The sequence below is a fragment of the Borostomias antarcticus genome (assembly GCF_949987555.1).
Source record: "Borostomias antarcticus genome assembly, chromosome: 21".
Taxonomy (NCBI): domain Eukaryota; kingdom Metazoa; phylum Chordata; class Actinopteri; order Stomiiformes; family Stomiidae; genus Borostomias; species Borostomias antarcticus.
The window spans coordinates 21,171,405-21,187,148 of record NC_140254.1 but is presented as its reverse complement, the minus strand read 5'-3'; the positions used below and the strand labels follow the sequence as shown (position 1 = coordinate 21,187,148).

At 49.5% G+C, this 15,744-nt stretch overlaps 1 protein-coding gene across 1 annotated transcript; it reads right to left on the bottom strand.

Moving 5' to 3' along the window:
- Positions 1-1,404: 1,404 nt before the first annotated feature.
- Positions 1,405-15,349, bottom strand: LOC311322948 (sialic acid-binding Ig-like lectin 14; the record flags this gene model as incomplete). Its single annotated transcript, XM_084455066.1, has 6 exons — positions 1,405-1,408; positions 1,520-1,619; positions 12,304-12,576; positions 13,047-13,349; positions 13,726-14,000; positions 15,282-15,349. 6 exons carry the CDS (start codon positions 15,347-15,349, stop codon positions 1,405-1,407), a joined length of 1,023 nt encoding a protein of 340 aa, XP_084311192.1.
- Between the last annotated feature and the right edge of the window lie 395 nt (positions 15,350-15,744).

Here is a 15,744-nt window from a genome sequence, read left to right as displayed (position 1 = left end):
AGTGAGGAGGGTTCAGGACAGAGCTGTCTGAGGGGGGGATGAGTGAGGGATGAGTGAGGAGGGTTCAGGACAGAGCTGTCTGAGGGGGGGATGAGTGAGAAGGGTTCAGGACAGAGCTGTCTGAGGGGGGGATGAGTGAGGGATGAGTGAGGAGGGTTCAGGACAGAGCTGTCTGAGGGAGGGATGAGTGAGGGATGAGTGAGGGATGAGTGAGAAGCGTTCAGGAAAGGGATCAAAATAATGAGTAGATTCAAGGTCATTCCTCTCTTCCTGGAAGAGAAGCGTCCACTGAGAGACTGATCAAGGACTCACTAATGTTCTCTGACAGAACAGCTCCAGACTAAGAACCCGTTCCACAACATCCTCCCTCCTAGCGAGAAGGAATGGACAAGAACAAGAACATCCTCCCTCCTAGCGAGGGAGAACCTAGCGAGGGAGAACCTAGCGAGGGAGAACGGACAAGAACAAGAACAAACAGGCCGAGAAACTCCACCATCTCTTGCGGTGTGCTTTTTAATAATCTGTAGTTTATACTGTATATAGTCTATATATATATTTGTTGTCTTTAATTTAAAAGTAGGCTACGTTCTGCATAGTTCAGTCATTGGACCGTATTACAAGTCAGATGATTAAACGCAAACTCATGAACGTGTGAATAGTTGTATGAAAATGAATGAAGTACTGTACTATGAACGTATGAAAGGATGCATGAAAGAATGAAGGAATGAGTGAATAAACTCAAATGTTCTTACGTTCAGTCTTCTGGAAAGGCTTGGGAAAGAAAGACAAATGAAAATGTGAGATTGAGTTCTGTTCTAAATGGTTTCTTATTCATAGTCAAATATGGCAGGCTGATGAAGCCAGTTGCCAGGTGAGGCTAAGGAGGCATCGCTCATCAGTATTGCATCAATCAATCAATCAATCAATCAAAGCTTTATTTGTATAGCGCATTTCATACCCAGAGGCAACACAATGCGCTTTACAGAGAACAAGGGAGGAGGGCATACGACCCACTCTCTACATATTCCAGAGGGAAGCAAAAAAACAGTAATCACCCGGGGGCCAGATAAGTGAGCTGTAAAAATTCTTCCTCTCACTTGACCCATGCTGGGTACAATCTAGGTCCTCTGACTTACAAAATAACACGCGACCACCTCTTGTAAACATTGCCTCAGCCAGCAGCGCCACCAAAAACCAGCAATTTGCTGATTGGGGTGGGCCGTCTTTATACTAAAGAGGGAGTTGAGCCAATTGGGCTCAGTTACATGAGCTCAGTAGTTCCTGTCGCCCGTCCTACCTGTGGTATGAGCAGGAGAAGACGGTGAGAGTCCTACCTGTGGTATGAGCAGGAGAAGACGGTGAGAGTCCTACCTGTGGTATGAGCAGGAGAAGACGGTGAGGGTCCTACCTGTGGTATGAGCAGGAGAAGACGGTGAGAGTCCTACCTGTGGTATGAGCAGGAGAAGACGGTGAGAGTCCTACCTGTGGTATGAGCAGGAGAAGACGGTGAGAGTCCTACCTGTGGTATGAGCAGGAGAAGACGGTGAGGGTCAGCAGGTAGAGCGCCCCCATCACCCCACAGACCACGTAGGGGCCCTGCAGGGAGCACGCCAGGCCAGCTGGGAGACAAGAGGGAGAGAGACGCAGGTTTTCCTTCTCAGTGCTCCATGTCAGGAAACTGACCGTAGCGATAGCTGGGGCATCAGGACCGTGTTTCTATAGCTGGGGCATCTCCACCATGTTTCTATAGCTGGGGCATCAGGACCATGTTTCTATAGCTGGGGCATCTCCACCATGTTTCTATAGCTGGGGCATCTCCACCATGTTTCTATAGCTGGGGCATCTCCACCATGTTTCTATAGCTGGGGCATCTCCTCATGTTTCTATAGCTGGGGCATCTCCACCATGTTTCTATAGCTGGGGCATCAGGACCATGTTTCTATAGCTGGGGCATCAGGACCATGTTTCTATAGCTGGGGCATCAGGACCATGTTTCTATAGCTGGGGCATCAGGACCATGTTTCTATAGCTGGGGCATCAGGACCATGTTTCTATAGCTGGGGCATCTCCACCATGTTTCTATAGCTGGGGCATCTCCACCATGTTTCTATAGCTGGGGCATCAGGACCATGTTTCTATAGCTGGGGCATCAGGACCATGTTTCTATAGCTGGGGCATCAGGACCATGTTTCTATAGCTGGGGCATCAGGACCATGTTTCTATAGCTGGGGCATCTCCACCATGTTTCTATAGCTGGGGCATCAGGACCATGTTTCTATAGCTGGGGCATCACCACCATGTTTCTATAGCTGGGGCATCTCCACCATGTTTCTATAGCTGGGGCATCTCCACCATGTTTCTATAGCTGGGGCATCAGGACCATGTTTCTATAGCTGGGGCATCAGGACCATGTTTCTATAGCTGGGGCATCAGGACCATGTTTCTATAGCTGGGGCATCTCCACCATGTTTCTATAGCTGGGGCATCACCACCATGTTTCTATAGCTGGGGCATCACCACCATGTTTCTATAGCTGGGGCATCTCCACCATGTTTCTATAGCTGGGGCATCAGGACCATGTTTCTATAGCTGGGGCATCTCCACCATGTTTCTATAGCTGGGGCATCTCCACCATGTTTCTATAGCTGGGGCATCAGGACCATGTTTCTATAGCTGGGGCATCTCCACCATGTTTCTATAGCTGGGGCATCACCACCATGTTTCTATAGCTGGGGCATCTCCACCATGTTTCTATAGCTGGGGCATCACCACCATGTTTCTATAGCTGGGGCATCTCCAACATGTTTCTATAGCTGGGGTATCTCCACCATGTTTCTATAGCTGGGGCATCAGGACCATGTTTCTATAGCTGGGGCATCAGGACCATGTTTCTATAGCTGGGGCATCTCCACCATGTTTCTATAGCTGGGGCATCACCACCATGTTTCTATAGCTGGGGCATCAGGACCATGTTTCTATAGCTGGGGCATCACCACCATGTTTCTATAGCTGGGGCATCAGGACCATGTTTCTATAGCTGGGGCATCTCCACCATGTTTCTATAGCTGGGGCATCAGGACCATGTTTCTATAGCTGGGGCATCAGGACCATGTTTCTATAGCTGGGGCATCACCACCATGTTTCTATAGCTGGGGCATCACCACCATGTTTCTATAGCTGGGGCATCTCCACCATGTTTCTATAGCTGGGGCATCAGGACCATGTTTCTATAGCTGGGGCATCTCCACCATGTTTCTATAGCTGGGGCATCTCCACCATGTTTCTATAGCTGGGGCATCTCCACCATGTTTCTATAGCTGGGGCATCTCCTCATGTTTCTATAGCTGGGGCATCTCCACCATGTTTCTATAGCTGGGGCATCAGGACCATGTTTCTATAGCTGGGGCATCAGGACCATGTTTCTATAGCTGGGGCATCAGGACCATGTTTCTATAGCTGGGGCATCAGGACCATGTTTCTATAGCTGGGGCATCAGGACCATGTTTCTATAGCTGGGGCATCTCCACCATGTTTCTATAGCTGGGGCATCTCCACCATGTTTCTATAGCTGGGGCATCAGGACCATGTTTCTATAGCTGGGGCATCAGGACCATGTTTCTATAGCTGGGGCATCAGGACCATGTTTCTATAGCTGGGGCATCAGGACCATGTTTCTATAGCTGGGGCATCTCCACCATGTTTCTATAGCTGGGGCATCAGGACCATGTTTCTATAGCTGGGGCATCACCACCATGTTTCTATAGCTGGGGCATCTCCACCATGTTTCTATAGCTGGGGCATCTCCACCATGTTTCTATAGCTGGGGCATCAGGACCATGTTTCTATAGCTGGGGCATCAGGACCATGTTTCTATAGCTGGGGCATCACCACCATGTTTCTATAGCTGGGGCATCACCACCATGTTTCTATAGCTGGGGCATCTCCACCATGTTTCTATAGCTGGGGCATCAGGACCATGTTTCTATAGCTGGGGCATCTCCACCATGTTTCTATAGCTGGGGCATCTCCACCATGTTTCTATAGCTGGGGCATCAGGACCATGTTTCTATAGCTGGGGCATCTCCACCATGTTTCTATAGCTGGGGCATCACCACCATGTTTCTATAGCTGGGGCATCTCCACCATGTTTCTATAGCTGGGGCATCACCACCATGTTTCTATAGCTGGGGCATCTCCAACATGTTTCTATAGCTGGGGTATCTCCACCATGTTTCTATAGCTGGGGCATCAGGACCATGTTTCTATAGCTGGGGCATCAGGACCATGTTTCTATAGCTGGGGCATCTCCACCATGTTTCTATAGCTGGGGCATCACCACCATGTTTCTATAGCTGGGGCATCAGGACCATGTTTCTATAGCTGGGGCATCACCACCATGTTTCTATAGCTGGGGCATCAGGACCATGTTTCTATAGCTGGGGCATCTCCACCATGTTTCTATAGCTGGGGCATCAGGACCATGTTTCTATAGCTGGGGCATCAGGACCATGTTTCTATAGCTGGGGCATCACCACCATGTTTCTATAGCTGGGGCATCACCACCATGTTTCTATAGCTGGGGCATCTCCACCATGTTTCTATAGCTGGGGCATCAGGACCATGTTTCTATAGCTGGGGCATCTCCACCATGTTTCTATAGCTGGGGCATCTCCACCATGTTTCTATAGCTGGGGCATCAGGACCATGTTTCTATAGCTGGGGCATCTCCACCATGTTTCTATAGCTGGGGCATCACCACCATGTTTCTATAGCTGGGGCATCTCCACCATGTTTCTATAGCTGGGGCATCAGGACCATGTTTCTATAGCTGGGGCATCTCCACCATGTTTCTATAGCTGGGGCATCTCCACCATGTTTCTATAGCTGGGGCATCACCACCATGTTTCTATAGCTGGGGCATCAGGACCATGTTTCTATAGCTGGGGCATCTCCACCATGTTTCTATAGCTGGGGCATCTCCACCATGTTTCTATAGCTGGGGCATCTCCACCATGTTTCTATAGCTGGGGCATCAGGACCATGTTTCTATAGCTGGGGCATCAGGACCATGTTTCTATAGCTGGGGCATCTCCACCATGTTTCTATAGCTGGGGCATCAGGACCATGTTTCTATAGCTGGGGCATCTCCACCATGTTTCTATAGCTGGGGCATCAGGACCATGTTTCTATAGCTGGGGCATCTCCACCATGTTTCTATAGCTGGGGCATCAGGACCATGTTTCTATAGCTGGGGCATCTCCAGCATGTTTCTATAGCTGGGGCATCACCACCATGTTTCTATAGCTGGGGCATCTCCACCATGTTTCTATAGCTGGGGCATCTCCACCATGTTTCTATAGCTGGGGCATCAGGACCATGTTTCTATAGCTGGGGCATCTCCACCATGTTTCTATAGCTGGGGCATCTCCACCATGTTTCTATAGCTGGGGCATCAGGACCATGTTTCTATAGCTGGGGCATCTCCACCATGTTTCTATAGCTGGGGCATCAGGACCATGTTTCTATAGCTGGGGCATCAGGACCATGTTTCTATAGCTGGGGCATCAGGACCATGTTTCTATAGCTGGGGCATCAGGACCATGTTTCTATAGCTGGGGCATCTCCACCATGTTTCTATAGCTGGGGCATCACCACCATGTTTCTATAGCTGGGGCATCTCCACCATGTTTCTATAGCTGGGGCATCACCACCATGTTTCTATAGCTGGGGCATCAGGACCATGTTTCTATAGCTGGGGCATCTCCACCATGTTTCTATAGCTGGGGCATCTCCACCATGTTTCTATAGCTGGGGCATCAGGACCATGTTTCTATAGCTGGGGCATCACCACCATGTTTCTATAGCTGGGGCATCAGGACCATGTTTCTATAGCTGGGGCATCAGGACCATGTTTCTATAGCTGGGGCATCTCCACCATGTTTCTATAGCTGGGGCATCTCCACCATGTTTCTATAGCTGGGGCATCAGGACCATGTTTCTATAGCTGGGGCATCAGGACCATGTTTCTATAGCTGGGGCATCTCCACCATGTTTCTATAGCTGGGGCATCACCACCATGTTTCTATAGCTGGGGCATCTCCACCATGTTTCTATAGCTGGGGCATCAGGACCATGTTTCTATAGCTGGGGCATCACCACCATGTTTCTATAGCTGGGGCATCAGGACCATGTTTCTATAGCTGGGGCATCTCCACCATGTTTCTATAGCTGGGGCATCTCCACCATGTTTCTATAGCTGGGGCATCACCACCATGTTTCTATAGCTGGGGCATCACCACCATGTTTCTATAGCTGGGGCATCTCCACCATGTTTCTATAGCTGGGGCATCACCACCATGTTTCTATAGCTGGGGCATCAGGACCATGTTTCTATAGCTGGGGCATCACCACCATGTTTCTATAGCTGGGGCATCTCCAACATGTTTCTATAGCTGGGGTATCTCCACCATGTTTCTATAGCTGGGGCATCAGGACCATGTTTCTATAGCTGGGGCATCACCACCATGTTTCTATAGCTGGGGCATCACCACCATGTTTCTATAGCTGGGGCATCAGGACCATGTTTCTATAGCTGGGGCATCTCCACCATGTTTCTATAGCTGGGGCATCAGGACCATGTTTCTATAGCTGGGGCATCAGGACCATGTTTCTATAGCTGGGGCATCAGGACCATGTTTCTATAGCTGGGGCATCAGGACCATGTTTCTATAGCTGGGGCATCTCCACCATGTTTCTATAGCTGGGGCATCTCCACCATGTTTCTATAGCTGGGGCATCAGGACCATGTTTCTATAGCTGGGGCATCAGGACCATGTTTCTATAGCTGGGGCATCAGGACCATGTTTCTATAGCTGGGGCATCAGGACCATGTTTCTATAGCTGGGGCATCTCCACCATGTTTCTATAGCTGGGGCATCAGGACCATGTTTCTATAGCTGGGGCATCACCACCATGTTTCTATAGCTGGGGCATCTCCACCATGTTTCTATAGCTGGGGCATCTCCACCATGTTTCTATAGCTGGGGCATCAGGACCATGTTTCTATAGCTGGGGCATCAGGACCATGTTTCTATAGCTGGGGCATCAGGACCATGTTTCTATAGCTGGGGCATCTCCACCATGTTTCTATAGCTGGGGCATCACCACCATGTTTCTATAGCTGGGGCATCACCACCATGTTTCTATAGCTGGGGCATCTCCACCATGTTTCTATAGCTGGGGCATCAGGACCATGTTTCTATAGCTGGGGCATCTCCACCATGTTTCTATAGCTGGGGCATCTCCACCATGTTTCTATAGCTGGGGCATCAGGACCATGTTTCTATAGCTGGGGCATCTCCACCATGTTTCTATAGCTGGGGCATCACCACCATGTTTCTATAGCTGGGGCATCTCCACCATGTTTCTATAGCTGGGGCATCACCACCATGTTTCTATAGCTGGGGCATCTCCAACATGTTTCTATAGCTGGGGTATCTCCACCATGTTTCTATAGCTGGGGCATCAGGACCATGTTTCTATAGCTGGGGCATCAGGACCATGTTTCTATAGCTGGGGCATCTCCACCATGTTTCTATAGCTGGGGCATCACCACCATGTTTCTATAGCTGGGGCATCAGGACCATGTTTCTATAGCTGGGGCATCACCACCATGTTTCTATAGCTGGGGCATCAGGACCATGTTTCTATAGCTGGGGCATCTCCACCATGTTTCTATAGCTGGGGCATCAGGACCATGTTTCTATAGCTGGGGCATCAGGACCATGTTTCTATAGCTGGGGCATCACCACCATGTTTCTATAGCTGGGGCATCACCACCATGTTTCTATAGCTGGGGCATCTCCACCATGTTTCTATAGCTGGGGCATCAGGACCATGTTTCTATAGCTGGGGCATCTCCACCATGTTTCTATAGCTGGGGCATCTCCACCATGTTTCTATAGCTGGGGCATCTCCACCATGTTTCTATAGCTGGGGCATCTCCTCATGTTTCTATAGCTGGGGCATCTCCACCATGTTTCTATAGCTGGGGCATCAGGACCATGTTTCTATAGCTGGGGCATCAGGACCATGTTTCTATAGCTGGGGCATCAGGACCATGTTTCTATAGCTGGGGCATCAGGACCATGTTTCTATAGCTGGGGCATCAGGACCATGTTTCTATAGCTGGGGCATCTCCACCATGTTTCTATAGCTGGGGCATCTCCACCATGTTTCTATAGCTGGGGCATCAGGACCATGTTTCTATAGCTGGGGCATCAGGACCATGTTTCTATAGCTGGGGCATCAGGACCATGTTTCTATAGCTGGGGCATCAGGACCATGTTTCTATAGCTGGGGCATCTCCACCATGTTTCTATAGCTGGGGCATCAGGACCATGTTTCTATAGCTGGGGCATCACCACCATGTTTCTATAGCTGGGGCATCTCCACCATGTTTCTATAGCTGGGGCATCTCCACCATGTTTCTATAGCTGGGGCATCAGGACCATGTTTCTATAGCTGGGGCATCAGGACCATGTTTCTATAGCTGGGGCATCACCACCATGTTTCTATAGCTGGGGCATCACCACCATGTTTCTATAGCTGGGGCATCTCCACCATGTTTCTATAGCTGGGGCATCAGGACCATGTTTCTATAGCTGGGGCATCTCCACCATGTTTCTATAGCTGGGGCATCTCCACCATGTTTCTATAGCTGGGGCATCAGGACCATGTTTCTATAGCTGGGGCATCTCCACCATGTTTCTATAGCTGGGGCATCACCACCATGTTTCTATAGCTGGGGCATCTCCACCATGTTTCTATAGCTGGGGCATCACCACCATGTTTCTATAGCTGGGGCATCTCCAACATGTTTCTATAGCTGGGGTATCTCCACCATGTTTCTATAGCTGGGGCATCAGGACCATGTTTCTATAGCTGGGGCATCAGGACCATGTTTCTATAGCTGGGGCATCTCCACCATGTTTCTATAGCTGGGGCATCACCACCATGTTTCTATAGCTGGGGCATCAGGACCATGTTTCTATAGCTGGGGCATCACCACCATGTTTCTATAGCTGGGGCATCAGGACCATGTTTCTATAGCTGGGGCATCTCCACCATGTTTCTATAGCTGGGGCATCAGGACCATGTTTCTATAGCTGGGGCATCAGGACCATGTTTCTATAGCTGGGGCATCACCACCATGTTTCTATAGCTGGGGCATCACCACCATGTTTCTATAGCTGGGGCATCTCCACCATGTTTCTATAGCTGGGGCATCAGGACCATGTTTCTATAGCTGGGGCATCTCCACCATGTTTCTATAGCTGGGGCATCTCCACCATGTTTCTATAGCTGGGGCATCAGGACCATGTTTCTATAGCTGGGGCATCTCCACCATGTTTCTATAGCTGGGGCATCACCACCATGTTTCTATAGCTGGGGCATCTCCACCATGTTTCTATAGCTGGGGCATCAGGACCATGTTTCTATAGCTGGGGCATCTCCACCATGTTTCTATAGCTGGGGCATCTCCACCATGTTTCTATAGCTGGGGCATCACCACCATGTTTCTATAGCTGGGGCATCAGGACCATGTTTCTATAGCTGGGGCATCTCCACCATGTTTCTATAGCTGGGGCATCTCCACCATGTTTCTATAGCTGGGGCATCTCCACCATGTTTCTATAGCTGGGGCATCAGGACCATGTTTCTATAGCTGGGGCATCAGGACCATGTTTCTATAGCTGGGGCATCTCCACCATGTTTCTATAGCTGGGGCATCAGGACCATGTTTCTATAGCTGGGGCATCTCCACCATGTTTCTATAGCTGGGGCATCAGGACCATGTTTCTATAGCTGGGGCATCTCCACCATGTTTCTATAGCTGGGGCATCAGGACCATGTTTCTATAGCTGGGGCATCTCCAGCATGTTTCTATAGCTGGGGCATCACCACCATGTTTCTATAGCTGGGGCATCTCCACCATGTTTCTATAGCTGGGGCATCTCCACCATGTTTCTATAGCTGGGGCATCAGGACCATGTTTCTATAGCTGGGGCATCTCCACCATGTTTCTATAGCTGGGGCATCTCCACCATGTTTCTATAGCTGGGGCATCAGGACCATGTTTCTATAGCTGGGGCATCTCCACCATGTTTCTATAGCTGGGGCATCAGGACCATGTTTCTATAGCTGGGGCATCAGGACCATGTTTCTATAGCTGGGGCATCAGGACCATGTTTCTATAGCTGGGGCATCAGGACCATGTTTCTATAGCTGGGGCATCTCCACCATGTTTCTATAGCTGGGGCATCACCACCATGTTTCTATAGCTGGGGCATCTCCACCATGTTTCTATAGCTGGGGCATCACCACCATGTTTCTATAGCTGGGGCATCAGGACCATGTTTCTATAGCTGGGGCATCTCCACCATGTTTCTATAGCTGGGGCATCTCCACCATGTTTCTATAGCTGGGGCATCAGGACCATGTTTCTATAGCTGGGGCATCACCACCATGTTTCTATAGCTGGGGCATCAGGACCATGTTTCTATAGCTGGGGCATCAGGACCATGTTTCTATAGCTGGGGCATCTCCACCATGTTTCTATAGCTGGGGCATCTCCACCATGTTTCTATAGCTGGGGCATCAGGACCATGTTTCTATAGCTGGGGCATCAGGACCATGTTTCTATAGCTGGGGCATCTCCACCATGTTTCTATAGCTGGGGCATCACCACCATGTTTCTATAGCTGGGGCATCTCCACCATGTTTCTATAGCTGGGGCATCAGGACCATGTTTCTATAGCTGGGGCATCACCACCATGTTTCTATAGCTGGGGCATCAGGACCATGTTTCTATAGCTGGGGCATCTCCACCATGTTTCTATAGCTGGGGCATCTCCACCATGTTTCTATAGCTGGGGCATCACCACCATGTTTCTATAGCTGGGGCATCACCACCATGTTTCTATAGCTGGGGCATCTCCACCATGTTTCTATAGCTGGGGCATCACCACCATGTTTCTATAGCTGGGGCATCAGGACCATGTTTCTATAGCTGGGGCATCACCACCATGTTTCTATAGCTGGGGCATCTCCAACATGTTTCTATAGCTGGGGTATCTCCACCATGTTTCTATAGCTGGGGCATCAGGACCATGTTTCTATAGCTGGGGCATCACCACCATGTTTCTATAGCTGGGGCATCACCACCATGTTTCTATAGCTGGGGCATCAGGACCATGTTTCTATAGCTGGGGCATCTCCACCATGTTTCTATAGCTGGGGCATCAGGACCATGTTTCTATAGCTGGGGCATCAGGACCATGTTTCTATAGCTGGGGCATCTCCACCATGTTTCTATAGCTGGGGCATCAGGACCATGTTTCTATAGCTGGGGCATCAGGACCATGTTTCTATAGCTGGGGCATCAGGACCATGTTTCTATAGCTGGGGCATCAGGACCATGTTTCTATAGCTGGGGCATCAGGACCATGTTTCTATAGCTGGGGCATCAGGACCATGTTTCTATAGCTGGGGCATCTCCACCATGTTTCTATAGCTGGGGCATCACCACCATGTTTCTATAGCTGGGGCATCAGGACCATGTTTCTATAGCTGGGGCATCTCCACCATGTTTCTATAGCTGGGGCATCACCACCATGTTTCTATAGCTGGGGCATCAGGACCATGTTTCTATAGCTGGGGTATCTAGACCATGTTTCTATAGCTGGGGCATCAGGACCATGTTTCTATAGCTGGGGCATCTCCACCATGTTTCTATAGCTGGGGCATCTCCACCATGTTTCTATAGCTGGGGCATCTCCACCATGTTTCTATAGCTGGGGCATCAGGACCATGTTTCTATAGCTGGGGCATCACCACCATGTTTCTATAGCTGGGGCATCAGGACCATGTTTCTATAGCTGGGGCATCAGGACCATGTTTCTATAGCTGGGGCATCTCCACCATGTTTCTATAGCTGGGGCATCAGGACCATGTTTCTATAGCTGGGGCATCAGGACCATGTTTCTATAGCTGGGGCATCTCCACCATGTTTCTATAGCTGGGGCATCACCACCATGTTTCTATAGATGGGGCATCAGGACCATGTTTCTATAGCTGGGGCATCAGGACCATGTTTCTTTACTCCAGATCATGGCTTTAAAACACGTCTTTTTTTCTTAACGACACAGTTCTAGTTTCCTATCACGCCTCTGAAAACACAGTCACACTGGAAGATCTTTTAAAGCGCTTGTGTTCTCTCAGGGTCAGATGAGTGCAACCTACTCTCCAGCAGCTCCACGGCGATGAACTCCGACCTCTGTGAGCCTACCCGACTGTGGGCCTCACACAGGTACAACCTGCCCCCCTGTCTGGAGCCCAGGACCAGCAGGGTCTGCCCGTCGCCCTGCCAGGTGAGCTGATGGGCGTCTGGCCTGCTGAACCAGGCGTAGCGCTCAACAGGGGGGTCAGCGTCGCTCTGGCAGGTCAGGGTGACGGCGGTGCCCTCGGCCACCGGGCCCAGGGGGCTGGGCAGGGCCACCGTGTTCTTAGGCCCGTCTGGGGGGGAGAAGGTCAACACACATGAGATTCACCACAGCAGAGCGATCCTTCCAGCTGAACGGTTCTGGCTGGTGTGTAGCCCAGTGGCTAACATCAGCTGTTTCATAAACTTTATATTGCCAAATGTGTCGAGTCTCTTTTGCAATATGCAATGAATGTACTGTAATAATCATTTTGTTTAGCCAATATGTCTCTGGGTTTACTACTGTAGGTCATATGTTTATCAACCTGTGCAATCCTATTTGCAGTTGTCGAATTTGATATTAGAATTTAAGACAGGTGATGAAATGAATAATATTTGTTTTTGTAGGCCAACACCTACAGGGACATGGGTGACATGTCTGAATAACTTCTAAATCAATAATCGTTATTTATTTCAGCATCTGGGTGTTTAGCCAGTTTCATTGCATAACTGTCACTTCTATCAATATATCTTCCATTTTCTATAAAAGTCAAGTCTTCCTCACACAGAATTCTGATGCTCAGGCTGTTCCGTGTCGTCTGGACGGCGCCCCCTGGCGGCGCGGGGTAGCTGGCTGAACAGGTGACCGTCGACTGGTGGCTGGAGGCATTGAAGGTCAGTCTGGAGGTCACGGTGACCAGGCCGTCCTGGGCGGTCTCCAGGTGGCTCTCCTGCTGGCCCCCGGCGCTCCAGCTCAGGGTAGGGGCCGTGGGGGGGCAGGGGGCGGGGGCAGAGCAGGCTAGCTGCACCCGACCACCCTCCAGGACTGAGACACCCTTGGGGTGGATCTCAGGCATGGGGGCGGAGTCTAATCACAGGGGGTGGGCAAAGATGAGTGTTATGGTGAACTATAGGTACAAACTGTGCACTGGTGGAGAGCGTGAGAATGTTTGCCCAATGTTTGCCCAGTGTTTGCCCAGTGTTTGCCCAGGTTGGTACAGAATGACAGTACACACACGTAGCACAGCAGGTATTACACTATAACTTGTTGTGTGATGCAACTTAAGAGATGCCATGGCTGCCTTAGCTAATGATGCCATGACAGTGCAACAAAACCACACACTTGCATGGTATCCAACAGGACTTTTTTGTTGCTTAATCTGTGTGTATATGCGTGTGTGTGTGTGTGTGTGTGTGTGTGTGTGTGTGTGCGCGTGCGTGTGTGTACTGTGTACATACGGTACCTGTTTGACTGATGTATACCCCAGGATTAAAAGTGAACTTGAGGCGATTTGGACATTCTAGCCGGAAGAAATAGGAATGGTTAGATCCAGCGGGGACGCTGTTTAAGATGGTGGAGCAGTTCTTCTCCTGTAGGTCTCCCACCAGGACGCCGGTCTGGTTCCCCCGGTCTGGCGGAGCGGAGCTGAAGACCTCAGGCCCATCCATCCTCCCCCTCCTCCAGATGGCAACAGGAGAGGATTTGAGGTCAGAGTTGAATTCCTCTGGGAAGTCAAACCTGCATGGGATCAGAACGCAGGACCCACGCACTGACACAATGTTAACGGGCATCCAGACAGACCACTCAGTACGGCAGAGTACACCTGGAGAAAACAAACACACACACACACAGGAGGATAAACACACACACACACACACACACATGGTATCATTCATATCCAAGCATATCAAACGGAAACTCACAAATACTCATAACAGGTGCTACTGATAGGATGGATGCTGTGTTAATCATGGGTATTTCCTGGCCATTATCTACAGAATGCAACCTCCTGAGAGTCAGAGAGGGATCTTGCAAACCCCGGCTAACCCTCTTATAACCCCGGCTAACCCTCTTATAACCCCGGCTAACCCTCTTATAACCCCGGCTAACCCTCTTATCACAGTGGAACTGACCAGAACTCATCAGAGTCAGGATGAGAACTACAGCCTTCAGCTCCATGTCTGAGAATGCTGGAAGGTCACAGGCCTCTGTATTGAGAAGTAGATGGAAAATGATGAGAAAGTGGTCTTTCATTTTTTAATTTCCTTCAATTGATCTGTAAAATGATGTATCCAAAGGTTAACTAAATATTTGTACAAGAGTTATAATTCATCAATTTTCTAAAAAGCAGTGCAGCTTAGTGCTTCAGAATGTGTGTGTCTGAGGTGAACAGATATCACAATTGTTAACTTTACCAGTTTTCTAATGTGTCGAGATCCCAGATAGTCCAAAGGGGTTTTCTGTTCTGCAAGAAGCAATCAGACTGATATTCAGAGAAATTCTCCACACTACAAATAAAACGCCTTAAGGAAGTTACAGCAATAACCGTGTTTGCTTCTTGAAAGAGGATATGCGTCAAAGAAAGGGAAATGTTGGATATTCAGTCCAACAGTCTGTTTATTAGTCATGCTCAGTGACCTTGTGGTCAGAGTGGCGGCGGTTGTAGCTCAGTTGGTAGAGCGGGTCGTTCAATGATCAAAGGGTCAGTGGTTCGAATCCCAGCTCCGACTGTCCACATGTCGAAGTGTCCTTGAGCAAGACACCTAACCCCAAATTGCTCCCAGTGAGCAGGTTAGCACCTTGCATGGCAGCTGCCGCCATGTGTGTGTGAATGGGTGAATGAGAGGCCATTGTAAAGCGCTTTGAGTGCCGCTAAGGTGGAAAAGCGCTATATAAGTGCAGTCCATTTATATAAGTGCAGTCCATTTACCATTTAGTGTCCGCCCTGATATTGAGAGTTTGGGGATTCGGTCCCTGGCCGAGTCATACCAAAGACTTTTTTTTTTTTTTAAATGGTACCCAATGCCTCTCTGCTTGGCGCTCAGCATCACGGGTTGGATTGGGGGTACAATAAGTCCCTGTGACATGCTAGCGTCCCTATGACATGCTAAGTCCCTTTGACATGCTAGCGTCCCTATGACATGTTAAGTCCCTGTGACATGCTAGCGTCATGTCCTGGAGGTGTACTTCCTGCCACGCGCTAGGGAACAGGAGATAGGCCACTATAGACCACTAGGCTGGAGAACCATTGGTTCTCAAGGCTACTTACTTATTTTACATACTTATTATCCATGTACAGATATAGTTAACAGATAGCAGGAATGTGACGAGGGTTAAGGCAGATGACACCAGACAGGGTGCAGGACAGGACAGGACAGGACAGGACAGGACAGGACAGGACAGGACAGGACAGGACAGGACAGGACAGGACAGGACAGGACAGGACAGGACAGGACAGGACAGGACAGGACAGGACAGGACA